This window comes from Zalophus californianus, chromosome 8 (genome assembly GCF_009762305.2).
Source record: "Zalophus californianus isolate mZalCal1 chromosome 8, mZalCal1.pri.v2, whole genome shotgun sequence".
NCBI lineage: Eukaryota > Metazoa > Chordata > Mammalia > Carnivora > Otariidae > Zalophus > Zalophus californianus.
In genome coordinates this window covers 118,506,654-118,534,605 of record NC_045602.1, presented here as the reverse complement: position 1 = coordinate 118,534,605, position 27,952 = coordinate 118,506,654, and the positions used below count along the sequence as shown (strand labels likewise).

At 45.1% G+C, this 27,952-nt stretch overlaps 1 protein-coding gene across 1 annotated transcript in view; it reads right to left on the bottom strand.

Moving 5' to 3' along the window:
- The window catches only part of CTNNBL1 (catenin beta like 1), a 161,698-nt gene that overhangs the window by 15,515 nt on the left and 118,231 nt on the right, over positions 1-27,952 (bottom strand). The window contains exons 12-13 of the mRNA XM_027623383.1: positions 13,938-14,035; positions 11,835-11,915 (exon numbers count right to left, since the gene is read on the bottom strand). Coding sequence (XP_027479184.1) covers positions 11,835-11,915; positions 13,938-14,035 — 179 coding nt within the window. The remainder of the gene's footprint in view (positions 1-11,834; positions 11,916-13,937; positions 14,036-27,952) is intronic.

Here is a 27,952-nt window from a genome sequence, read left to right as displayed (position 1 = left end):
CATCCAGAAAGGATGGACCCAAGAGAGCAATGCCAAACTCCATTTTTTCCTCTTTCCTTAGAACTTCAAGACTCTGACAACGTTCAATTCAACATTCTACTTTTAGATATATGGCCAGATGATTTGAAAGTGAAAATTTCAAATGTAGATCTGAGATACGACTAACTCATCTCCAAGAAAGGCATCACCATCGCTGCGCTGAACATGCAAAGATGAAACAGAGATTGGCTTCTAAGACGAAGTCTCTGTCCTGACAGTTTTAGAAGCATCATAGAAACCAGCAAGCAGAGAAGGTGACTGCTGTCAGGATAGCACCTTATCTAGCCTGTTACAACTCTGTGGGCAGGGAATATTTACTGCTGACTGGATTCAGAAAAGTTGAGCACAAACGTGCACTCTGTGTTTAAAGGGAAATAAAAGCAAGATGGTTATAAGAATCATTCTGATGGAAAATAAGGAAGTTTGGGGACAGTTCTTGTAGGAACATCTTAAGTTTTGGTCTGTCTTAAGAGGAAGTAGGATCATATATCACCTTTATTATAAATGGATTAATGAATTTGTGGCTCCATTTCTGGGATTCTAAGACATGAGATTAAAAAAAAAAATGATCTGGAGATAAGGAAGTAGAACTAACCCCAGAAAGACTTCTCGGGGTATCTGAGACTCCAAGATAGCTGCTGGTACAACTCAACTCATGATCGTCTGGCTAGGATTCAGTCTTTGAAGTAATATAAAAGTAACATAAACATTCTAGGATCATCATGAGCTTCTCCCCACCCTATTATTTCCCTCATAGATGGCTCTGGAAGTACCAAAGGAGTCTGATTTAGAACACTGTGCACACAAGTGGACTTGCTTCACTAGCAGTGGGGAGGGAATGACTTCTGCCCAACTGCGACCAATAAGATATGCTTCAAAGTGACTAGACAAAAAAGAGTGAAGCTGGCTGGCCCATGCAGAGATTAAACCTGCAGCTCCACACCCTTAGTATGTGGGTACTAAACTTAGTACATGGGTACAACAGGCCACAAATACCTCATTCTAAAGATACTCAACCTCCCTTGCCTTCTTTCCCTCTTAAGAGACCCTCTGACATCACAAGAAGCATTTAATTAGACATTGGGAGTTTTCTGAATGATGATGTATTAATTCTACAAACAGGTTCCTCTGCCAAGACAGGACAGGGTACTAAACAAACTAACACTAACTTACTAGTGTCCTTTGGCAGGTCATCTAACTTTTCGTGGCCTCAGCTTCTTTGCTTGGAAACGAGAAGCCCACACTGGGTCAGGGAAGGGAAACAAGGTTTCACTTAGAGCGCCCGCTCTAACTCACCACAGTGGCTGTCAAGTGCTCTACGTGGAAAAGGGTTGTGGGGCCGAATGGAGCTTGTTCTAGAGGAGCTCTGAGACCAGTAAGCTCTGTCTGTGCTGACTGCAGGGTGGGGATTGGCAGGGGCCCCCACCTGTCTTCCTTGATCTCGTGCTCTAGAAGGTTCCTTTTAGCTTTGATAACCCAGGACAAATCTAGGACTGAGGCACCTCCATCACCAGATGGGATGGATTTCTGCCTGTATCTGGGTGTCTATATGGACACACTGAAGCAGTTGACTTAGTTGTGCGCCCAGACAGTCAGAAGAGCCACCATGACAAAGGCCTCAGCTAGGAGCCAGGAAGCGTCACCCTGACACGACACAATGGTCAGCACTGACAATGGGCTCGTCCTCTGGCAATAAATTAGACTTCCTTGTGACAAAGAGACGAGCCCTGGATCTGCTGCTACTTTAGGCCATCTTGAAACAATCTGGACATGAAAATCGAGTGCTCTTCAAATGGCAATACGATTAACAGAGATTAAAGAGAAATTCCAAAAATCCAGTAACTTCCTAAAGTATTGTAAACACATCTTACTTTAAAAAATTTCAGAGTGAAAATCTGTATGTACATTAAACTGTATCTGAAATGAGACAGGAGAGTTAAGATTTAAAGGAAGTCTTTCACAAATTAATTCATTCAACTTTCACCTCTGAGGAGAGTGAAGGTGACTGTCTTCTTTGTGAAGCAATGACAACTCAACAGCCACAGAAGCACTTTCTACTTTTGAAAGCAGAGTATCTTCATTAACCTCACTTGCTGATATGCCCTGTGTTGGGTATGCACATTTCAAATATCATTTTCAGATTTCACAGATGGAAAAATTGAGACAGATGTCAAATGACTGTCACCGAGTTTCGGTTAAAGACTCTGGTGGAATGTGATTTCCTCATCCAAGACCTTGTTCTATTTGTCCTTTCACTCTGGCAAGAGATGGGATGCAACACACGGATAATGACAACAGCAACCTTTCCCGAGTCCTCACTGTGCGCCCGGCGCTGGGCTAAGCACGGATTTCTCATTTTTCCTCACGAGGAGCCGGGAACTTTGACTGCATCCACCCTTCAGACAAAGTTTGGCTCCAAGCCTGCGATTCCTTTCATAGTCCAAAGAAGGAAAAAGTCTGTTTTATAGACCTTTTCCAGTATTAGCATATGAACAAATAGCATCTTTTTCTTGATGCCGTTATCTATGGTCTAATGCAAACCAGCTGTATTAAATGTGAGGTCATCTTGTGGTTTCCTGGGCCTTTTCCTTGTAAATTGAAGAAACTTAAAAAAAAGGAAAAAGGGGCAAGGGGTGGTTAAGTGTCTGCCTTTGGCACAGGTTGTGATCTCAGGGTCCTAGGATCAAGTCCCGCATCAGGCTCCCTGCTCAGCTGGGAGCTTGGCTCTCCCTCTCCCTCTGTTGCTCCCCGCTGCTTGTGCTCTCTTGCTCACAAGTGCGTGCGCTCTCTCAAATAAATAAATAAATCTTTTTTAAAAAAATATTTTATTTATTTATTTGACAGACAGAGATATAGTGAGAGGGGAACACAAGCAGGGGGAGCAGGAGAGGGAGAAGCAGGCTTCCCGAGGAGCAGGGAGCCTGATGCGGGGCTCGATCCCAGGACCCTGGGATCATGACCTGAGCCGAAGGCAGATGCCTAACGACTGAGCCACCCAGGTGCCCCTAAATAAATAAATCTTAAAAAATAAAAAAGGGGGCGGGGGTGTGTGAATCTATAGCTAGGCCAGCAAATTCCACATGCAATTTGGGAAAGTCAGAAACACAGAAGACACTTAGAAAGGTTTTGTGTTGTTCATTCCATGAGAGAGGGCTAGAATAAAAACTTAGATGGTAATTCAGTGAATGGCACATTAAGTAGAACAGACTGCAATTCACAGCAGCATAAGCCTGTTTGGGGGCTGCTAAAATAAACAGATTCATCTCCAAAGATACACAAGGAGGTGGTACATGTGGTGTCAAGGTGCCATTTCTGCAGGGTTGTGTGTTGTTTTCCCCTCCCCCAGCCATAGCCTCACTTTAAATGTTAATCTGTCGTCAGGAGCACTACCGAATCACCACCTTTCCATGCGCGCCTCTATCTCTCTCAGCAGGCAAGTTGCAAGCCTCCAAATGAGCATGTGGATGCCATTTCTAATCTGCCCCTGACAGGCAGAGAGCTGTCCCTTGCTGATGGAAGGAGACAGTCATAAAAGAAGCTGCTATGAAACCAATAAGAATCCCTCTTGCCTTAATAAGAGGGGACGTGACTCAGAGCCCCGTCCGATGGGTCACAGTTACTGTCTGTAGTCATGGGCAAGAACTGCCACACCATTTACAAAAGGCCCATCTCTTTTTCTTCAAAAGCAAGGGAAGAGTTTAAGTCAGGAGAGAGATAGGTAAGTGGAGATGTGTTGGGGGGGGGTGCACACAAACACCAGCAAATAAAACCTTCTAAGAACTTCTAAAATAGGGCAGATTATTAGAGAAGGATCCTAGAGATGGCCAGTCCTTTTTGGCTGGGGAAACTGAGGCTGAAGAAATAATAAAAGGGATTTTTGGGAGGCGCCTGGGTGGCTCAGTTGTTAAGCGTCTGCCTTCGGCTTGGGTCATGATCCTAGGGTCCTGGGATCGAGCCCCGCATTGGGCTCCCTGCTCCACGGGAGGCCTGCTTCTCCCTCTCCCACTTCCCCTGCTTGTGTCCCTCTCTCGCTGTGTCTCTCTCTGTCAAATAAATAAATAAAATCTTTAAAAAAAAGGGGGGGGGATTTTTCTTGGGGGGGGGAAGGAGGGAGAATGTATAACTAACTGACAGCAGCTCTGATAAGTCAAGAATCTCAGGCCAGACCTTTGCCCACACAGGAGAATTGACTATGTGTTTTTTTTTTTTTAAAGATTTTATTTATTTAATTGACAGAGAGAGAGAGAGAGACAGCGAGAGAGGGAACACAAGCAGGGGGAGTGGGAGAGGGAGAAGCAGGCTTCCCGCCGAGCAGGGAGCCCAATGCGGGGCTTGATCCCAGGACCCTGGGATTATGACCTGAGCCGAAGGCAGTCGCTTAACCAGCTGAGCCACCCAGGCGCCCCGAACTGACTATGTGTTAAGCCCACCCTAGCACATAAGCATGTGACTGGTTACTACAAACAATCTCATTAATCTTCAAAATGACCCTCTGGTAAAGTTACCATGAAAACTAAAACATGCACGGGGCAAGTCATCCCCTGCCAGAGTTCATGTGAGGCTGAGATTCAACCTTTGGCCGTATGACCTCAGGATTCATGTTCCTTCTAGCTACCATGATGCCTCCATGATGGGTGTGTCTTCTACTTCTAAATTTGCTGGAAAAACAAAACAAAACAAAAAATACCCATGACTGCTCATTTGAATCTTGACAACATATAAGCCAGCCTTGAGAGAACTAGAGCTTCCACGACAGCAGATACAAGAACACAAGGCCAGAAAATAACAGTCCTGTTGGGACTGCTGAGGAAGGAACACCAGGCCCTGCTGTGGAGACTCAGCTTTAGAGGGAGACAGAGACAAGTATACAGGCCAAAAACACTTATAATAATAGCTACCACTCGTGGCATACTTCCTTGTGCCGGAAACTGTTCTAAGTGATTTCTATACACCGATCTATTTCATCTTCCCTGCAACCCTTCAAGATAGGTATTACCACTCTCCTCCTTTTCCTTATGAGGAAACTGAAGGCAGAGGCAAGATTTGGGTCTATGGCGTGCAGGCTGCCGCGCACAGGGAGCACGGGGGAGCCACGGGGGCCCAGGAGGTTTTCTGCAGGCACTGGCATGGCAACACTAAGCAGCACGCTTGGCACATGGTACACACTCAACATGCATCTACTGACGGACTTTTCTGCCAAAGCTCTTGAGGATACAAAGGAATTAGCCAGCTGCAGGAGAGGGCTATGGGAAAGATGGCATAGAAAGGTATTCTGGGCAAAGGAGAGAAAGTTTAGGAAGGCACAGGTGGTACACAGAAGGCACAGGTTTGCACGTCACAGGGGGAGGAGTGGTGAGGGATGCAGCCCGGGGGAGGGGGGCAACAGGGCCCCCAGCGGGAGAGGCCTGGCAAGACCCGGAAGGAATTTAGAGCCCGTCCTGCAGCACAGAGCCAGTGTGCACTGGGTTTGGGTAGGGGAGCGGCATAGCTGCATTTTCAGTTTAGAAAAATCTCTGGTTACTGTGTGGGAAATGAATTGGAGAGGACAAACCTAGGGACAGGGAAACTAGTTAGTGAGGAGGGCGCTGCACTCCTACAAGAAGAAAAGATGCTGGCTGCCTGGGTGTCCACAGCGGTAGTGAGGACAGGGGAACATGAAGAGGCTGCACAGAGATCAGAGGTAAAACTTACCAGATGGACACACGGCGGGAGCAGGAGAGAAAGGAGGAAAAAGATGCAGCCCAGGTTTCTGACCTGGTGAAACTGGTGACTGGCCCTGGTGCAGTGAAGGAGGGGAGCGGATGATACATGGTCAGGGCCACAGACCAAGCTTTGAACTCACTGAGCCACAAAAGCCTCTGGGTGGTGTCCCATGGGAGGGAGTCAGCAGACACTTGGGAGTCCCCAGCACACAGCCCTGATCTAACCAGGCCTGCGCAAGCCTGTGAGAACGGCAATGGAGAGCCTATAAACCCCACTGGAACAGGAGGGCAGGGAAGATGACAAAAGCCAAACAGAGCACGCAGGGCCACACTGCAAGGTAAGTGGCAGAGGCACAGGACCAGAACTGAGCTCCTCTGACTTCTCCACTGGCAGAAAGGATGACTGATTGGGAAGTGGGCAGGCAGGGGGGCCACGGAGGGTGAACGTGCATATGGCTACATCGGTGGTGTCTAAAGGAGAGGAAAAAGCACCAGGACACACTCTCCCCCACCATCACTGGCTTCTACTGGCTATCAGCTGTGTTCTGGCAAATTCTTGGACAGAGAAAGCCTGGGAACGACTAGCTTAAAGAACAGCTGAGAGGAACTCTCAGCAAGATTCCCTCTTTTTCAAGCATGCCCCAGAAGCCTCCAGCACAGTTAGCAGAAGAATCAATGGCAGTCTCCTACTTCTCCTGTCTACATCCTTACCCAGTGCTTTAGGATCACATACCCCACGCATCCATTCCTGTGCTCCATCCCCTTCTGTACAGATCTTTAAATGAGTTTCAAATGCTAAGGAAATAGTCCAAGTCTGTTTCAGACATCAAGTCCTGTGGATACTGTTTCATTACAAGGAGTCCATCTTTCTCTTTCCAGGATAAAGCCTAGAATGATTTAACTGTGGCAAAATTAGCATGCAATTTGTAAGTCATTACAGTGCAAAGTATGTGGTGAGAACACTTTATTGAATAAACCTGCTGAATATAATTTTCCCAGGAACTAAAAAAGGGAAACCTCTTTCCAAGGCTCTCCTCCCTCTTTAAAAATCCCTGCCAGTACCTATATAATTATGTCTCAGTTCTGACAGTCAGAAGCCAGGCATCTCTGTACATTTAACCAAGAGAAGCCAGAAGGAACCAATGAGAAGTCAGGACATCTTCCCAGTAAAACAGGGACCTTGGTATTTTCTGGGCTTGGTGTTGTTTGGGGAGTCAGGTAAAATCTGCCGAGACAAGCATCCTGGATATTTACAGATCATGGAGAACTGCTGCTCACTAGAAGACTAAGAATTACATGCCCTTTAAAAGTTCAGGTCAAATCTTGTTAACCAGGAGCCCCAAGGGCATGTCCAGATACACTGTGGCCCTGGAATTGAGGAGTCACTGAAGACAACATGAAAGCAGTGGGCCACTGCCCCAGACATGGAAGTCTTTGCCAGTTACAGATTACTGCAGTAATGTGATTCCAACGGAATGTGTGTAGAATTATCAGCTTGTCCTGTAGACTCTTCTAAATAGTAGTGTTTCACCTTGCTGAACACTGCCACAGGTAGGCCACAGAATCTACATAGATAACCTGAGATATTTTTGATGATGGGGCTAATCATAGAGCAAACAAAAGAAGAGGGTTAAAAATGAGAGTTAAGGAACAATGTAGAAAAAAACCCAGGACCTTCAATTTTCCTTAATACCCAGAGACAAATGTTAATTTCATCTCGTGAGCAATGGTCCTTCATTTAATGCATGTCAGTAACCATCTAAGTCCTTAGAATATGATAAACAAGAGAGATGATAGCCCCAGAGACAGAGAGTAAACAAGTAAACAATGAGAGGTTATGAAGGGGCCCTGGAGATGCGGTGATGCTACTTTCCATATGGTGATCACTGAAAACTCTCTGAGGAGGTGACATTTAGGCTGGGACCTGAAGGTGGAGAGAAGCACCTGCAAGGCGAGCACAGGTGCGGGAGAGGAAGCTAATGAAACAGGGGGCACACAGATCACACAAAATATTGCAGTCCCAGGGGAGTTAGAAAGTGTGTGTGTGTGTGTGTGTGTGTGTGTGTGTGTGTGTGTGTGTGTGTGTGTGTGTGTGTGTGTGTGTGTGTGTGTGTGTGTGTGTGTGTGTGTGTGTGTGTGTGTGTGTGTGTGTGTGTGTGTGTGTGTGTAGGCAGGGGTGATGGGGTGCAGACTGTGTGTATGTGTATGCAGGGGTGATGGGGTGAAGACAGTCCTTAAAGAGACAATGAAAGTTTCTCTGGCCACCAGCTATGTGCCAAGCCCTGTGAAACAGATTTCGGGTGTTAGGTCACTAAATCCCACCTTCTGTAATTCCCCAAAGTACACAGGTTGGGACACACACCTTAGAAAAAAAACACCACTGAGGAAGAAAATAAGGCTGAAAAGTTAAGTTACTTGTCTGCAGTCAGAAGCAGAAGGAAGCAGGGCTCTAGAACCCACGCTCTCCCTTCTCTCCCTCTGCTCCTGGGATTTAACTTCCCACTCGCTCCCCAAACTTGGCTCCCCCTGCCCCTGCTTTGCTCCTGCTCTTCTTCAGTTGGAAATTCCTGATGTGTGTCTATTTCTTAATGTGCAGCTCAAACCTGGCCTCATGCACGAAACAGCTGAGGGTGCCCCCAGGCGCAGCCAACTGCTCCCTGCTCCCTGGGCACCTCTAGCCCTTGCCAGCAGCACCACTCCTGGGGCCCCTTTTTCCCACGGGCACTTCTAAATCTCACCCCCTGCCAATGGCTGGCCCGGTGCCTTGCACAGAGCAGGTGCCTGAGAAATATTTGCCAAATGACTGGATTCTCTCCAGTGAATCCTGGTCAATTGCAAACGGTGGCCATTTGCACCGTACCCGTGGAAGTCTCAAGTGTCCAGGGAAGATGGGAGCTCTGAGACACTAAAACTGTCAATACCTGACCCTGTTATCTAAGGTCTTTTTTTTTTTTTTAAGATTTTATTTGACAAAAAGAGACACAGTGAGAGAGAGAACACAAGTAGAGGGAGTGGGAGAGGGAGAAGCAGGCTTCCCGCTGAGCAGGGAGCCCGATGCAGGGCTCAATCCCAGGACCCCGGGATCATGACCTGAGCTGAAGACAGATGCTTAACGACTGAGCCACCCAGGTGCCCCCTAAGGTCTTTTTTGTTGCAGACTTGGTGAAGTGTGGAAATGCGCAAGATATTTATTCATTATTGATCTGACAGTCAAAGTCATCAAATGCCTGAGAAATAAGCATTCAATTCGAGTCAACAAATATTTGCTGAGTTCCCAATGGGTGTAGGACATCCAAGTTTAATGGAGATGGGGTGGGGTGAGGCAGCAAACTGTTTATGACTTAAGAGAGAAGAGTGCATGAAGGAGAGGTGAAAAAGAGGTCGTTGTGTTCCAAGTCACTTTACACCTGCCAGGCGGCTGCACCTGCCAGGACGGAGCCCGAGTGCTGGCAGAGAGCACAGCTCACAAATGCGTCCCTCGCCCCCCACCCTGCCCTGTCTCTCCGAGCAACACTGAGGCTGCTGAGCACTAATGGCCTTGGGATGTTCGCCAGTGCCCAGCAAAACGGCCTTGGCATCAAGGAGACAGATGTTTGTCAGGAAATGGCAGGAGCCCGGTGCCCATAGCACACAGGAGCTCTGTGGGAGGCTGGGGGAGAGTCGCTGCGGTGATTACTCTCCGTCGGTGCTAATCAATTTCACACCCTCTCCAGTGCTGATCATGATCTTGTGGGAAGCGGGCCAAGTTTCCTAACGGGCTACATGCACGCTGCTCCCTCACGCCCAACAGCTTACTTGGTCTTCGTCAGAAAAACGTCTACTCCAGCTTCCCCTCAAATGAAGTATATGACGGGGCCAACACTGGTCTGTGAGGGGACTCCCTCCGGGATAGATGGCAAGGAGGATGCCCTCAGGAGAAGGACTGCCTGGCTAGCTTAAAAGCTGCACAAGAATGACAAAGGAAGCTAGGAGCACCAAGCAGCAGTGGCTCTTAGAAATGTATTGAGGTGCTTTATAGACTTTGTAATAACTCCAAAAGGGAAGTGTTATTTCCATTTTACAGATGGGATGACCAAAGTTTAGAGAGGTCAACTCATTTGTCCAAGGTCTCAGAGCTAGGACGTGGCAAAGCTGGAATCCAAATCCAGGGTTCTGTGACTCGCCACTCACCCAACCTTTTCTCGGAGGCTGCTCCTCTGTACGAAGGACCGCGCGGTCACTGGTCACCCTCTCACGGTGCTCAAACTCCACCCCACTGCTAAAAGCCAGCAGAGTGACCAAAGGATGTGCACTTGAACCTGAGGGACAACACTCAGTTGAAGAGGACCTGAGAGATCACCTTTGCTGATACCATGTTACTGCTAAGAATCCGGCTATGTGTATGAAGCATGGTGACAAGCCATGGCCACACAGTGATGGAGAGGTGGTGCCTGCCTAAAATTCTAGGTCCCTCGACTCCCAGGTGCTCTTTCTACCCCTGAAAATCTCCTCCAGCAGGTAACACAGGTCTTCCGTCAGAGCTGGAATTCTCATTGTCTCGTGGCTGTTTCCCTACAAAAGTCTAGGGAAATTTCAATTCTTTCTAATTATCACTCAGATGAAGAGAAAGAAGACATTACTCTGGCACTTAAACAGTCACTAAGTGTCCATCATGCACAAGTTACTGTAAAGGGAAGAAAAGATGGAAAAGGAAACCTCAAAGAACAAAATAAAGGGGGTGGGAGGGCAGAACAAAAGAGCTGTGAGTGCAACATGCTAGCCATCTGGAGTCCAGCCTCAAAATTCAGAGCCTCTGCCTTTTATCTTGTAGGAGTATCACTGTATAAATGAAGAATGTCCCAGTCAGTCAATTCAATCAATCAACAAACATCTGAGGACTTAGGAGGTTTGAAGGAAATCCCGAGCATGATAACCACAGCTACCTGTCCACTGGCATTCACAAATGAAGGTATATCTTGTGAAAGGAGAGGGGTGGATACGAAGGGGTGAAGAGAAACAGGACACAGACAACAGGGTCACTGTCTCCTCCCTCTGGGCTCTCACCCTCGCCTGAGGCCTAGCTTGAGGGCAAGTGCTAGCGTAGTAGTCCCCTGTGCACTTGGCTCTGCCCCACAGCTCCGTTGCTCCAACACAGATGTGAGCAGGGGCTGAACTGGCTCTCCCACCAGTGAGGATCAAAAGCCTCCAGTGCATCCTTAAGGCAAGAAGAACAAAAAGAGAATGGAGTGATATAGCAAAACAAGATCACAAAGAAAATGAAGTCTATTACAGACTGTAAAAAGCAAGGAAAGGGTCCTTTGGCGATGTGACCAAAGACTGAGGAATGTCTTGCAGGGAGAATACAGATTGGACATTAAGCAACATGAATGCCTGCCCCGATGAAGGTGACAGATGAGAAAAGGAGAGGCCAGAGATGGCAGAGAACAAAAGGGAAGCAGGTGGAAAGTACAGAAGGCAGGATACTAGCAGAGCGAGCACAGCTCTTCAAGAAAAAAACCAGACAGGTTTCATTTCCCTGAGCAGCCACGAGCAGAAGAAATGAGGGTGGGTCCTCTGGAGCCTGGTTTGCAGGCTTTGCTGTGATACATCTGAGCCTCTTTTCTCCAGGTCTCCAGTTTTTCGTCTGTCAATGAGTGACCTCGAAATTTCCTTCCAGTTCTTATCCCCTGTGATCACCCTTCCCACGCGTCCTTCCTTCCCTTCCCTTCTGACTACAGAAGCCAGCAGGAGTGTGAAACAAGATGCGCTCTGCCAGCTCTGCCAATGTGGTACCAAGTCACTGCACTGCACTTTGGCCAGAGTTTTTAAGAGCAGCTCATGTCAAGGGTACTCGTGCTATCACCCAGACCCCCCGCCTGGGGGACAGGGAGCAATCCGACATGCCCTCCCTTTTAAAGGATGTGCACTCCTGTTAGAAGAGCAGGTATAACCACTGGCGGACGGTCATCTGCTCTGCTCTAACAACAGGTGAGGTGGCACGTGAGGGCAGATGGTACCTGTGCCCTTGCCTGTCCTGTGTGGACAGAGAAGGTACAAAGGGATCCAAATGGAATGCGAGTCAATAGTCGGTAAAAGACAGGCAGGGATACGTACATGTTTTTCCCCTTCAATCTTCTTGTCCGCCACCTGCATTGCGTCCAGATACTTAAAATGCAACTCCATCAGTCTGTCAACCTGAAAGAGAGATATTTGAGACAGGAGTGAGAAGGAAAAAGAATACCAAGGCAAGAGAACAGTGGGGCTCCCATTCATCTCACTGTCACTCCTTACAATAGGAGACCCACTCTCCCACTTCTGACATCAGGATGAACTCTGCATAGGAACACGGCAGGAATGGATTAAAGAGCTGGGGCAGAACAAGCCAACACCTGGAATGGGGACAGTCTGAACACAGGTCCATTCCCCAAAGGACGCTGCATTCCCAGCCCTTTGAGGGCTCCCATGAATTCGAGTTGTTAAAAACAAGTAAATAAATCAAAATTCAAGTCCCTTCTTGCAAAGAGAAGGAGCTTGAAGTTACATACTTGGTATTCACTTAGAACTTTACAGAAATTTCTTTCTTCCAACTGAAACCTTTCATGTTCAGATTCTACCCCAGAGCTGATCTTTTTTTAAAAAGGTCTGAGTAAAATCTCTTTAGTTGCTTTCGAGTCAGAAGAGAGTACACGAAAAAAACTCTTTCAGCAACTTGAAAAAAGGCCCTGACTTCTGCTCAGCAATAACTTAAAAATCAGTTTTCAACTTAGCAAAAGTCATGCTTCAAACATGGTCCAGGGAATACTCAGTGGGTTTGAAGTTTCATTTTTCCCTAAGACTTCCAAAAGACTGAACAAATACCATGAAACCAGCCTAGATTTCTAAACCATCTCTTTACTAGGTTGGCACCACCACGGCTCTTGGCAACCCTGATATTTACTCAAGAGCTTGTAGTGGTTAACAGCAGATGGTGCTTCAACACGGCATCAGAGTCCAGGAGGACTGTGCCCAAATCCTCTCTGGATAACAATGACGACCCCAAGATCTTATATATTTCAGTTTATGAGGTATTTTCTTTATACCTTAAAAAAACCTGAGATGTAGGCAGGAAAGATAGTGACCCTGATTTTAAAGACGAAGAAACTGAAGCACAGATGTTAAATGTCACCAGGTGACGTGACTGCTAAGGTGTTCTGTGCCTAACCTCATGATGGGCTCTTCCCCATGCTACGCAGCTAGTGAGGCTGGAAAAACGGTCAGACACAAGCTCAGAGAGATGGTCATAAACATCTCTCCGGAGGAGGACAAACTTTCAGCCTTTCCTTGGACACAATAAGGAAAGAAATTATGTTAAGTTATAAAAGGGGTTTTGGTCTTTAATTTTATTCATCTAGCATGATCTAATTCTTAACTAGCGGCGTGACCATGGTAGACCATGATCGTGGGCAAGTAACATAATGCCTCCAAGCTTGTTTCCTGCCCTGCAAATGTGGACGAAAGCCACACAGGGGGTAAACCTCACGCTGCTGGGAGAATTCGCACAACAACGAAAGGGACCTGCTAATAAGCCCTCCAAATCATTAAATATATGCTGGCTCTTGCTACTGTTAAAACTCTTATGGTTTGGCACGCTAAGTCACAATGTAAATGATGCATCTAATCTCATTTACGTGATCATTCCCTTATCCCACAGGCCATCGAGGACAGGCTCTCCCTTCCCTATGTTCATACCAGAACCTTCCATCACTGCCACCTAGGAAGGCCTCACTTAGTCTTCCTCTCCTTGACTCTTCAAGATGGGAATTAACGTGTCCATTTCAAAGACAGGGAAAACAAGGCTCAGAGTGGCACACATGTTGAAATTGGCAAAACCAGGTTCAAATCCAAACATCTGAATCCAAAGCCTGTGGTTCTTGATGACTTTGCCATGCTGTGCAACCCCCAATCCAAATCCTATTACAACCCACTGTCACTGGGTCTAAAAATCTCCGAGGTACTAGCTGCTGCCACCCAAGGTGCTACTACTCCCAGAAGGATGTATCTGGAGAGGAGAGGCAGAGCCACAGAAAAGCCTGAGATCCAAAGCCATGCTGGAGAAGATATTTTAGGGCAGGAACGCTCAGCTCAGCAGCCCCCAGATGGCATGAGGTAGAGCCCTTCTAGCCGCCCACCCCCCCCCAAGCCCTGGGCCCGGCCTTACCATGCAGCAGGCGCACCCACCTTCTCACTGTCATTTTCAGTGAATTTATTCAGAAGCCGGGTTCGCTGCTGCCCTCTCAGATTCCGCAGGAGGGAAGCCAGGATCGAACAGACATGCTCTGGGTTGGGAAGGAGAAAAGGGAACATGCTGTGATCAGAGTGGTAATTATTACCTCTCTTCAAGCCTGATCTGGTTCTATTGGAGGACGAATAAGTAGGCCTTCCCTGACTGCTGCTATTGATTAATAAGACAAGAACTTAAATTGTGTCACTGGAAATCTGAACTGATCTTCACACGCTGCACGAGAAACGTATTCAAAAGGGAAGATATCCTCAAGGACAACTTGAGCAAGTGAATCAAAACTAAGTTAGAATTCTAGTCCGCCTGGAATTAATTGATTTTGTCTACAACAGACCCTTAAACTAACCCCCCATTTACAGAAATAACCTCTGAACAGAGTATGAATGTCTGCTAGGAGAGGAGTATACAATGAACAATAAGACGTGTTCTATCATATTCTCAAATTACCTCATAATTTCCCCAGGTAAAGATCGTGGATTAAGTAAGAGACACGATCAGGTGGCAGGGTTAGCACTTCCATCCTGGTGCAGCTAAAACCCCTTCTTCAGGTTTGGAAGCAGCTGGCCAGTAAGTACTTCAAAACGGTAACAATGCTTTTTGAGCTCCCATTACCCACAGGCTTCTATTATGAGCTACTATTTTTCTACCTTGAGAAGAAGAGGGTAATTGAAGGGTATGTTATAGGCTTTAGCTGTGAAGAGATTCTTTTCTTTAAAAAGAATTTTTAAAAATCCAGAATATTGACCTTGAAAAGGAGGCAGCATAAGTCTAGTCGTGGAGAAATGACAGAGTGAAGTTTATTTTGAGATAATGCCCGGAGCGTGGGCAACAAATACTCTATTTGAAAAGTGACTGAAGAACATCTTCACATGTCAAACTTCCCTTGAGTTCTCAAAAAGTCACCTATTAATTAAAGCCGCCGGTAAGCATTCACCATAGCACGGATATGAATGTTTTCCCCTCATTTATGTCAGACGCATTCCCTGCCTCTTCACATCCCCAGTCTCATACTGCCGGAGGTAGTCGGGCATCCTGTCTTCTGTCTGCATTCACCGCCCTGGGAGGCCCGTGCTAGTCCCACAGCTGTAAAACCACCTACGTGCTGACGGCTCCCAAAATTGGGTCTACCGGCCACTCCTGTTCTCTGAAAGCAGACTCATGTGTTCACCTTTCTACCTGCTCTCTCCACATGGTTGTCAACAGGTCCTTTAAACTGAACACATCCCAAATCCAGCTCCTGATCTGCCTCCTCAAACATGTTCCCCACAGTCTTTTCGTCTAGGTAATGGCAACCAGGTTCTCCAGTTCCTCAGGCCGAAAACAGTGGCGATGTCTCACAGGAAACCTTGTCAGCTTTACCTTCAAATTATACCCAGAATCCCACCTCTTCTTCCTTCTGCCCCCACAGTGGCTACTCAGCTCCACACCACCGTCATCTCTTGCTTGGAATATTCAATTCAATATTCTCTGCTTCCACCCTTGCTCCCTCTGGCCTAATCTCCATAGGGCAGTCAGAACAATCCTTTAGGTTAAAACCCAAAGTCAGATCCCATCATTTCTCTATTTAAAGCCGTCTGATGGCTCCCCAGCTCACTTGGACTAAATGTTGTTTCTAATGTCAGGCAAGCTCCTGTTCTGGGGCCTCTGTACTTGCTGTGTCTTCCACCTGAAATGCTCTTCACCAGATTATCTGCATGCCTCCATCTTCACGCCCAGTTTTACTCAGCTGTCATCTTCTCGATGAGGCTCTTCCTTGACCACTCCATTTAAAAACACAACACCCTGACACTACCTAGTTCCAAGTCTTAGCTGCTTTATTTTCCTCCTCAGCATGATTATCTTCTAAAACACTGTATTATTTAATTAATTGATTGATTGATTGATTGATTCTGTTCACTGTTTCCCTTCAATTAGAATATCAGCTCCTCAAAGGCAGGAATCCTTGTCTGCTTTTTTCATTGGTATATCCCTCCCTGGTCCCAAAACAATGCCCCAGGTGCACCCCAATCTCTCTCAACTTTCATGTGAAGCTGAGGTTGAGGTAATATAATCTCCATCTTGAACAAAATGAAGGGTTTAGAGAACAGGAAGTGGAGAGTGGATAGCACAGGACCTGTCTTCACAGAAAGGCAAAAACTGTCATGGAACCCAGGGTAAGGACAGTGAACCAAACAGCTCAGCTCAGGGTGAGAAAGTAGGGTAAGACAAGGCCGTCTTTGGAGACACATGTCAGGGAAAGTCCTCTAACCTCTAAGCATGCCAAGGAGAGGAGAGAAAGGCAGAGTAGAGGACATAACCAGTTCTCCAATCTTAGGCTCTGATCTCTTCAGCTGGTGAGCACATGTGGGACAGGCCATAATCAATGCAGTGTTAGTTCTGAAACTTTGAAATTACTCAGCATAACAACTGGCAACACTCTCCATGTGCATATATGACAATCTGACAACCACAGAGGAAGAAAAAGAGATCAGCCAGATTCTCATAGATTATCTGGGCCAAATCTCTCATCGTATAGATGGAGCGAAGAGCGCAGTGACGGGTCGGCACAGCTAACTAGTGAAAGAGGCAGAACTCAAACCTCAGACAACTCACTCACTCATTCACTGACCACTTGCTTATTTTTGTGCCTGGCAAGCATATGGCGCTCAGGTCCCCAAATAAACAACACATTATCCCTAATCTTGAAGAGCTCCTTATTTAGTGCAGAAACAAAACAATTATAACAGTGTAGTGTGACAAGTCCCATCACTGAGGTAGGCACAGGGGACTTGGGGAGCACAGAGAAGGGATTATCTGACCTAAAAGGATTCCCACTGGAGGTGACAAACAACTGAACATCTTCAAAAAGCCCCAGTACAACACCTATGGCTGACAACTAGGTAGAGAAGAGGAGAGAGCACTGCAGGCCAATGGAACAATACATGCAAAGGCCAGTTTGGATGAAGTGTCATATCCACATGGAGGAGGGAAGGCCAGTTAAGTTGCAAAGGGTGGATCATGAAAAAAAGTGGCAAGAATCCACCCATGAATTTTAAGCTGGGGAGAGACAAGACGAAATCTGAGTTTAGGCCAACCCTTGGCGCTACAGTCCTTTTAGAGATGAAGATCAGGAAAATGTTTCTCTTTCCCCATGAATTTTTTATGCTTATCGGGGTTCCCTCTTTGTCTTGGCTATTGGGAAGCTCAAAGATGACTTTATGCTCAACTATAGGAAGCAATTTCTTTTACTGCCTTATTGGTGATTCCCTCCATGATCCACCAATGGATTTTAAAATAAAAGTAATAGGGGCAGCAGGGTGACTCAGTCGATTAAGCATCTCCCTTTGGCTCAGGCCATGATCCCAGGGTCCTGGATTGAGCCCCATGTGGGGTTCCCTGTTTGGTGGGGAGTATGCTTCTCCCTCTGCCCCTTCCCCCTGCTTGTGTTTTTCTTTCTCTCTCTAATAAATAAAATCTTAAAAAAATAAAATAAAATAGAAGTAATGGATACACATGGTAAAAACCAGACTATACATAAAGGTATAAAACACATTCAGCAAATATTTATTGAACACCTAATATTTGTCTTTTCCCATACTCTTCTCATCATCTTTTTCTTCTCTCCTAAGGGAAAAAAACCTACAAGGTATCTTGTGTACATTCTTAGAGGAGAGGGGAAAAAATACATATATATATTTCCATATCAGTACATACTTCATTTTTTTTTCTAATGGCTATCTAGAATTCCACTGACCTCATTTATCATAATTTAACTAGTGCCCTGCTCAATAATGAGTGGTTTCCAGTTTTTGGTTGGTTGTTTTGTTTCTGCTGTTAGAAACAATGCTGCAATAAACATCCATGTACAGATATTCTGGCACGTGTACTTTTTTTCTGGCATGAATATACTTTTGCATGTGTATTCTTATGGCAAATTCCTAGCAGTGGAATTGGGTGAGTCAAAAGGTATTCACATAGAATATATTGAAAGATGTGGACAAATTATTTGTCACAAAGGTTGTACCAGTTCTGTGTCCACTCTCAGTGTCTCACACACACACACACACACACACACACACACACACACACACACAATGGAAGCAAAATTTTATATAGATATATATAATAGATATATGAGTATATACATGTATGTGTGTATATGTGTGTGTGTGTATATATATATATATATATATATTTACACTCTTATATATAAAGAGTATCTCTTCTCCCATATCCTCAACTCTGATTGGATACCATCCAACTTAAAAATTATGACAACCTAGTGGGTGAAACGTGGGATCTTCTTCTGATTAGCATGTTTTTATTCTTGTTATGAATAAGGTTAAGCAGCTTTTCTGATGTTTACTCACCACTTGTATTACTTTCTGGGTGAACTGTCTTGGCCTTATTGCCAATTTGACTTCTATGAGTTCTCTGTAAATTAAGAATATTATCGTTTTGTCATATATGCTGCAAATATCTTCCCCGGTTTGATATTTGTGTTCTGACAAATTGTTATTCAAAGCTAAGGTTTAGTATCACCATATTGTTTTGCTATAAGCAGCTTCAAATACCTAGTTGAAAGTAAGTAGGGTACAATAGTAACTGTCACCAATTGTGTATCTATGACTTGAGGTCTGTACACAATTTTCTCATTGAATCCTCACTACTAAACTCTGAGAAAGGTACCATTCTCATTCCTCTCTTATAAATGGAGAATCCAAGGCTCAGAGAGGTTAATCAACTTACTTAAAGTCATGTTCTTCAGTCAGTGGTGGGAGCTTAGGTTTGAACCCAAGATGCCTGACTCTAAACAGTAAGCTTTCTTACTATGTTGTTATATGCTTTCCAGATATAAAAGGTAACCATCAAAGCTTTTCACTAAGAAAGATAAGAGAGACCAGAAACTAAACCATGCAAAGCCTGACAATGTGCTTCATGTGGGGCTCATTGTGTCCAAAAGATTGGCATTATGTAAATGTGGATTTAAAAAAAATTCAACAATTTTAATGAGAGAAAATGAAGCAAAAGGCCATATGGAGTAAGACGTGAATAACAACCCCTCTTCTCTCTTCTACTGAATTACTCCTTCCAGAGGTGATTTGTACCAGAGTCCAAATAAAGAAGAGACTTGGGGTTTTAGGCAGTTCTGCAAATACTGAACCAGAACTTCTCAAATTTCCCTTTTAATCTGGCTGATTAAGATGGAGGGGAAAGAGTTGCAAGAGAATGTTCTTTATATATCTGAACAAGATGGGAGGGTGGGGTGCCGGCAGAACAGTGAGGATATCAGGAGCTGTAATTTTCGAAGAGGAAAATGTAATATACAGAATTATCATCTTTTTTGGCACTAGATCATATCAGCATGCATTTTTACAGCTCATCCCAGCCTGGAGCAGGAGATACCTTGATCTATTGTAGAGGTATATACTAAGAACAAATGGCATTTACCTATTTGGGATTTTAAGCAAAGAACAGGTTGTTAATTTCAGGAGACCTGAAGCTGCTTAGGTAGCTTAGGTATCTTCCGTCTCTCTCCCTCTGGGTGCTGTGGCTGGCTGTAGGTCACTGGTGCCTGACAGATAGGAAAATACTTCAGCTACCCCAAGTTTTATACTTAAACACACACACACACACACACACACACACACACACACACACACAGTTTCATTAGCCACTAATAAATGTAGCCTCCCTAGGAACAGATTTCAGCCCAAGGTGGTGTCAATTTTTCATGCACCAGGAAGATGGGGAGAGCTGCTGGCACAGAGAGCAGGGAAGATAACAGGTTTATCTGCTGGCCAGCACCGCTCAGCTGCTCTGTCACTTGGACAGGATAAAATGGAGTCGAAGGATGGCTATGGAGCTGTCAACGCAATGGGGTGGATGACTCCCACTGCAGAAAACAACCTCTAAGGCAGGGCCCAGGGAGAGCAACACACACACACACACACACACACACACACGCACGCACGCGCGCGCGCTAAAGGAATTCACAAGGCTCCCGAGAGGGTAAGGCCAAGCAAATCTGCAACTTCAAGTCACTAGGTAGGGAGGTCTTGGTGGAGTATTACAGAGCCAGTACTGAAACTGGGCCAGTGTGAGGCCCTGCCTGCTGGGCACCTGCTCAACGGACAACTGCCAGCCTCAGACACTAATTAGTGAAACTGCCTAGACGGGTGGCTCTGGTCCCTTGTCCCCTCCTCCCCAGCTCACAGCTCTTTAAGGGCCTCTCAAGGGTGACTGGCAATGGGTTAGATCCCTGGGTATCTGCAAGGGGACTGAAAGCTTGATTCTCTGGGGTCACTTAAGTGTTTTGTAATTTTCAGAGCTGGAAGAACAATTAGAAATCTTTGCTTCAACCCCTCTGGAATTTTGAGTATAGAAACAATAGCCCTGATAAGTGATGTGATTTGCTTCAGGTCAAAAGTACCTTTGTAGGCTACTGGAATCTGGATCTGCAATTTATCTTTTTTAAAAATCACGACAGAAACTTTTGAGAATCCGATGAACCCTTATGCATGCTATCCCTTGCAAAATGCATTATATACAAATGTAACATTTCCATGGAATTTCAGAGTGTTCCCATCTCTTGGGGATGGCTCTTTGGCTAAGAACCCATGATCTAGTATACCCAGATCTGAGGTCTTTCCAGAATGGTACAAACCAGACTGTGACAGTCACTCCAACTAGCCTCGTACAGTGTGCGCTGTTTTTGTAAAGAATGAGATGGACTAACGTTTCCCATCCCCATTCTTAAAAATGGATGGTCCAAATCCCAGGAGGTTAACAACACCTCTGTGAGGAGAGCTATTTATCCATACGTAGGCCTGTTAACAACCAGGCCTACTAGTGGCCCATTGCTGAGAAAGACACATGGGTACAGTAAGAAGTCTAACTCCCAGGACCTGCTCCAGAAAGGCCAACAATTAATTAACCTTATGTGGAGCTTTAGGATCAGACAGACTTGGATTTGAATCTTGCCTCTGGTGCTCACTAAAACATGGGCATATTGTTTAATCACTAAGTCTCAGTTTTCCTGTTTGTAAAATGGGGCTGTCCCTTCCAGCTATTAAATCCACTGTATCAAATGAGACAGGTGCACAACAGGTACCCAACAGACATTCATTTGAGATTTGCTGTACTGAAGAGGAACATCGCAGGAGTCTCCGCCCATGCACCAGTCGTAGATCACCACCTAGCTCCTTCCATAGTGCCTCCTGGTCGCGTGCCTGCCTCTGAACGTGTTTCAGTCTGCCTGCGCCACCCTCACTAGCTTGTGCAGAGATGGACAGGAACTTAAGTGGCCTGACTTTCTCAGCTGGTAGGCTTATCTTCTGTAACTCGAGATTTGTTCTAACCCTAAGATGGAGCAAGGCCAACTTCACTCAGACTCTTAAGTCCCACAATAAAGTGAAATAAAGTGCTTATATGTGACTGCCTATAAAGCCAAATAATACAAGTTCTGGGAGGCCTGCAGACAGCCCTGCAGTGGGCAGTGGCTATTTAGTAGTAAGCTGAAGGACACAGCACATCAAAGCAGTGATGGTCCTACCTTTTAATAAAAATAAATGTACTCGGCCATGGTAATCATTTGCCTTTTGATCTTGCTGTAGAACTGAAAACACAGCACATGATCTGTAGAGGAAATGAAAAATACCTTCTCTTTTATGAGTTTTGTGACCACAGGACAATTAATTACAGGGCATGAAGTGGCGCATACACCAGCTCAAACTTCTAGGTACCTACTATGTGCCAGGCAATGTAGCAAGTGCTGGGACTACAGAGATGAAAGAAGATAGTCCACCCTAAAGGAGCTCATCATCCTATGAGCAAGGCTAAGAAAGAAACAGCTACAACCGAGTACACAATTATGTGGCACACGTGGAATATGCAAAGCACACATGTGAAGGGTCCCTAACTCAGTTGGGGATAGGGTAGGAAAGAGGAAGGAATGGGTAGGGCTGGCTATTTTTCTCATTTCACATTTTTCTCAGACTCCTGGGAGTGACACAGAGCTGGGTGCGTTATACTGGCAAGTGAACGGCTATGAGCTCATAGCTCCAAGTTCTCTGTGGGAAAGTTGGTAGAGAGACAAGAGGCCAGGATTTGGGGTTCTATGGACACATTTAGCTCCTACAGGTCTCCCAAGGTAGGGACTGGGGTTGGAGGTGCGGAACAGGGGGAAGAAGGTGACAGGGAGCACAGTGACAATCCCTAAATGACTTCCTTATCCTCTGTGCCAAGAGAAAGGCCTCCCAGATGTCAGAGGTGTCCTGCTTGCATCTCTTGAAGTTTTGGTTCCAGGAGCCCTCCAAAAAGGGAAGAAGAGGCACTAACAAGCTGAGGTGGGCCACAGGAGGCAGCCTCTAGGTGTCTTAGACACAGGAACGGACACAGATTCATTCATTTAGTCATAAAATAGAACCGTACAATGTATAAGATACAGTGTTTAGGGACAAAGACATCCAGACACTGACTCTGCCCTCCAGGTGCTTGTAGTCTATCATGTCTAAAATTACTTGACAGGAAGTGGTAGTGATGAGAAAGAGGCAAAAACTGAGGAGGCAAATACTCTGCTAGCCAGGGTGTCTGGGGAGCCTGGTGGGCAAGATGCCATGTGAGCTGAGCCTGGGAGAAGAGAAGAACGCAAGAAAAGAGCCTTGAAGGGAGGAGGGGCAGTGGGAACAAGGGCATTCCAAGCCGATGGACAAGCATGCATCAAAGGCATGAAGCTGGAATGCACGGGGTCTGGACAAAGAACTGGGAAAGGATCTGTGTGGCAGAGGGAAGGGAGGATGAAAAGCAATGAGGTTGGAAAGGTGGGGGAGGAGTGCCGATCACAGATAAACACAAACGCTGGACTATGGGAACTGGACCCTGACCAGTGACCTAATAGCCTGGCATCTAAATACTGGCCCAGCCTGGCTGGTTGGACAATGAATTCAGGGTCCCTCTGAGGCACATCCAGCTTCAGAGCCTGCACCTGCCTTCCAGCAGCCCAAACAGTTAAGAAAGATATGGGTCAGCCACAGCTCTATTCTTAGGATGGAAATGGTCCCTGTACTTCAACCACAAGGCCCATGTCTTGGCAAGATCTTGCGGGGCCACTTTAAAATTCAAGGCCATGCAGCAGGGCTGCCTTTGTTTCCATGGAACGTCTAAGGCCATTAGCTCTCCTGTCTTAAGGCGATCATACAGAAGTGCTCTTCTCTCGTTTCTAAAATTAAAACCATCTCTGTTTTATTGCCCATCCTTGCTGCCCACCTGCCCCTGAACTCCCCCAGACGGACAAACATCCTGCTTCCTGGTAAGACTCTAGATGCAAACAGGATGTTTAAAATACCCTAATTAAACCGATCCTGACTTCAGCAGCAGTGTGCTAGAATACAGATTAATCTGCTTCATGCCCAGCACTAGCAGCTGAAGTAGCAGGAGGCCCTGTCAAATCAAGCCACAACATTACACTCCCCTGCCTTTATTATTTTTTTCCTCTTCTACATTCCATTATAATGGACATCTGCTTAGTAGGGGATGTGGTAAACCAAGAAGAGACTCGCATGTGTGCTCAGCCACTCCAGTTGAATATTGATGCAAGTCAAATCAAACACTCTTCTCGAGACAGATGGATCTGTGTTAGCATCTATATATAGCCCTTTAGACACATATACAAAATGCATGTATTCCTATTCTTCATAAACATTTACTGAATCCTCAATATGTGGCAGGCACTGGGCTAGAGACTAGGGACTTAAAGAGGCACTATTTATTGTAAACCTACTGTGTGCCTATGTGTACTCTGTATATATTACTTCATTTAATTCTCACAACAATCCTAGGAAATACGTTTATTATTCTCCCCATTTTATTTTATTTTATTTTTTTAAAGATTTTATTTATCTGACAGAGAGAGACACAGCGAGAGAACAGGAACACAAGCAGGGGGAGTGGGAGAGGGAGAAGCAGTCTCTCCGTTGAGCAGGGAGCCCGATGCAGGGCTCGATCCCAGGACCCTGGGATCACGACCTGACCGAAGGCAGTCGTTTAACCAACTGAGCCACCCAGGCGCCCCTATTCTCCCCATTTTATAGATAAGAAACTAGAGACTCAGCCAGGAAAAAACATTTGCCTCCCAGGGTTTCAAAGCTAGGAAGTGACCTAATTAGTTCCACTACAATAAAACTTGATTATCTTCCTCATGAGTTAAAAATACCCAATAAGCAAATTTAAAAAACCATTCAACCTCACTAGTGTTGCAGATACATGAGGTAGTTTCATCTGATGAAAATTTCAAAATAGTTGATGCCTGGAAGGCTGTAGGGAGGAGAGCTCTCCTACACTGCTGGCCACATGAGTACTAAGGATACCGTACTGAAACCACCACTCTGCTGTATGAATCTCCTCAATAGATGGCAAGCTCCTCCAAAGTGGAGCCCACATCTTATTCATCTCTATACCTTCAGCATCTAGTCTTGTGCCAGGAAAATTCAACTAATACTGAATGTGATATCCGAAGAGAACACCATGGTTTTAAGAGTTAGCTGTCAGAGATACATTTGCATAAAAAAGGAAAAACTGAATCCCTGAGAGGGTCTGGATCAATCAGGGAATTTTCAGAGTCTCCTCTGAAGAACAAGGAGGTATTTATCAGAGAGACAAAGGAGGAACACTATTCTAGACAAAACACAAGAGGTTGAAAGGCATGGAGGTATGAAGGAGCACAACAGAGGACAGGCTGCAGGGGATGGGTGATGGAGTGTAAGATGAAGCAAGAGAAGCAAGCAAGAACCCTGCACACTCAACTAGAGGCAGGACTTTATCCCATAAGACCTATAGAACACATGATGGAGAATAAGTAGTATGATCAGATTTGTGTTCCAGAAAGATCATTCTGGAAGATTTACTAAAATATATACTGGAGGAGAAGCAGGACCAGATTCAGATCATTACAGAAACATGAAACAAATACCCACAATATATTACATTTGGGTATATTTAACAGTTACTTCTCCCTAAGCAAAAACGGAAATAGTTAACGAGCTTCCAGAAAGAAGCCCGGTTTCCTTGCCCCCTTCTGGAGGGAAAAAGTAACGTATGACATAAAGAACACCAGAAAAGAGTTAAGAGACAGGGATTTCTAGTCCAAACTTTGAAAAAAGTCTTCTACTTGGCTCTGAATAGGTCTCTTGTCCATCTACTCTCTGGGCCTTAGTATCCTTGTCTGTAAAGGAGAGAAGTGGCCTGGATGATATATAAGTAAAGTCCTCCCTTAATTGAATTACAAGATTCTACTTACCAAACAAGATGCAAACAACTACCAAGTGACCCAGCAATTCCACTCCTAGATATTACTCAAGAGACAATGAAAACACATGACCACAAAAAGACTTGTACACAAAATGTTCTACAAAAACAATGTTCAGGGCAGCTCCACTCACAATGGTCAAAAACCTGAAATAGTTTGTCAATAGGAAAAATGTGCCCACACAACAGAACACTACTCAGGATCAAAAAAGAACAAAGTATTGTTGCACTCGACAACATGGGTGAATCTCAAAAACAGTATGCTCAGTGAAAGCTTTATCCCCAAAGAGTATTCGCTGCCTAAGTCTGCGGACAATGAAGCTCTAGATGAGGCTCACCTAAGACATGGTGAAAACCTCAGAACAGTGGATGCCTTTGTGGGAGGACGGACTTGACTAGGGAAGGGCATGAGGGAACTTTCTGGGTAGTGGTAACGTTCTGGACCTCGACAGAATATGTATTTGTCCAAATCTGCCAAACAGTGTAGTCGAGATGTGTGCATTTCACTCTGTGCTTTTTTTTTTTTTAATTGAACTCTAGGCTAGTAGCCTACTCCTAGGCTAATACTCCTGCTGAAGGGTTTAAGGTGAAGCGTACTGATGTCTGTAACTTACTTCCTGCATCAAAAAATAAAATGGACAGATGAGAGAGATGGATAGAAGTGACAAAAATACAGTAAAATGTTAACTATGGAATCTAGGTGGTGGGTATGTGAGCATTTACTGTACAATTCTTTCGACTTTTCTGTATGTTTGAAAATTTTTCTAAGAAAATATCGGGAGGAAAAAGGCAAGAAAAAAAGAGATGAGCACTTGGAATGTAAATGATGAGATTCCTAAAGGTTACTTTTCCAAAAAGCAGTTTTTAATATGTCTGTTGTCTGAAATTTTGAATGCATTTTCCATTGAAATAGGCCCACTGAAACCCATTTAACCTGAAATATAGCCAAAATTAATTCAGTATTCTCATTTTTCAGTTGCGATGAGATTCCACAAACATTGCCTAATCACCTACTGACTGCAAAGCAATATGATAGGTGTTGCCTTTGGTTGATTTATTTTCTCTTTCCCACAGGATGTTCCCCCTCCTTTCAGAGTTTGAGCACCACTATGGATTTAAAAAAGTGTTTAAGTGCTAGCTTAACTAATTTACAGCCTTGAATCTGTGGGAAAATATGCCTTGCAGCAAGAAAGGGATACATATGCTCAAAAAATACTTCTTTCTGCTACACAACTATTCTCCAAGGGCTCAGAGTGAAAAGAACAGAATGATGTGGTAGCTAACATTCCTTCCCAGGGTTTGAGCTCAAATCAAGAAGCTCCCTAGGTCAAGTGTTTGTGCATCAGGGAAGGCCCGTATCTCAGATGGGTTGAAGGAGAGGTCCATGAAGCTTTAGTGCCTGCTATGTGCATACCCAACCATCTCCAGTTGGAAAATGACTCCGACCTGTAGTTTTTGATGCCTCCTACAATGTGGTTTGTCAGTACAACCACCCCATCACTCTAGTGGCAGCAGTGGGGACTGGGAAAGGATGCTGGTTCTGGTGGGCATCATGAAGAATGAACTGGCCACCAGTGACTTCAGGAACTTTTTTGAGAAGGCCTGGACAATCTCTACCCAAGAGAGATGTTCTATGCCAACTGGCAGCATCCTGACTAGTTAAGACCGCCAGTTACCTACCCATTTTCTCTGATTCCTTACTAATAGAATCCATATATATTTGGTAATTTACCCAGCTTAAAAAACAAAGGCAGAGAAACAAACTACAGCTTCCCTTATAGCTAGGTATGACCTAGCTTGACCCAACTGACTCACTTTGGGTCAAGACTTAAGGCAAACAGGAATTTGGAACTTCCAGAACGGGATATGTCACCTTCTGCCCTGCCCCCTCCCTTTTGTTTTCCTGCTGTTTGGAATATAGATGCAGTAATTGGAACTCCAGGAATGATCAAGACCATGAGGCAATCTTGAAAATAGAAGCCAGGCACATTTATATGTACTTGGGGCACATTAATAAGCAAACAAATATCCCTGGTCCTGTGAGAAGGATGGCAGAACAGAATGACAGAAGGAACCTGGGTTCCTGATGACATCTTAAAGCTGCCAGTGCAGTCCTGACCTCTGGACTTGATTTATGTGAAAGAAAAATAAACCTCTATGTGATCTATTTTATTTAAGCCACTGTTATTTCCAGTCTGTTACTAGCCATTAACTGCATTTCCTAACTGATAATCACACTAAGCTGGTAAGTTCTTTTCTAGGAAGTCCAAAGAGACACTGTGTGCCTAGAAGTCAGGTATTTACTCCAAGAAAGCTGAGTGTACAGTCTCATTTGTTTTTGGAACTAGCCACACATTCCAGTGGGGAAAGTCCTAGAACCAGGAGTAACTGCTAGTAAAAAGGTACAGTCCCTTTTTTTCTGACTCATTGTCTCGAAAGGTCTAAACGCTTTTCCATTATACTCTGGAGAACCAGGCTGGAAGCACTAACATGGTTTTGTTTTTTAAGTTATTAGCCCTTATCCTTGTAATGACAGAAATAAATGCCTGTTGTTTTAGGACCTCTGTTTTCTCTCTGCATTCCCACCAATACTTAGGTTAGCAGCACCCACACCCGGCAGTATTTTTAAGAACTGGTATGAACGGCCTGAGATGGCCCAGATACAGGGTTT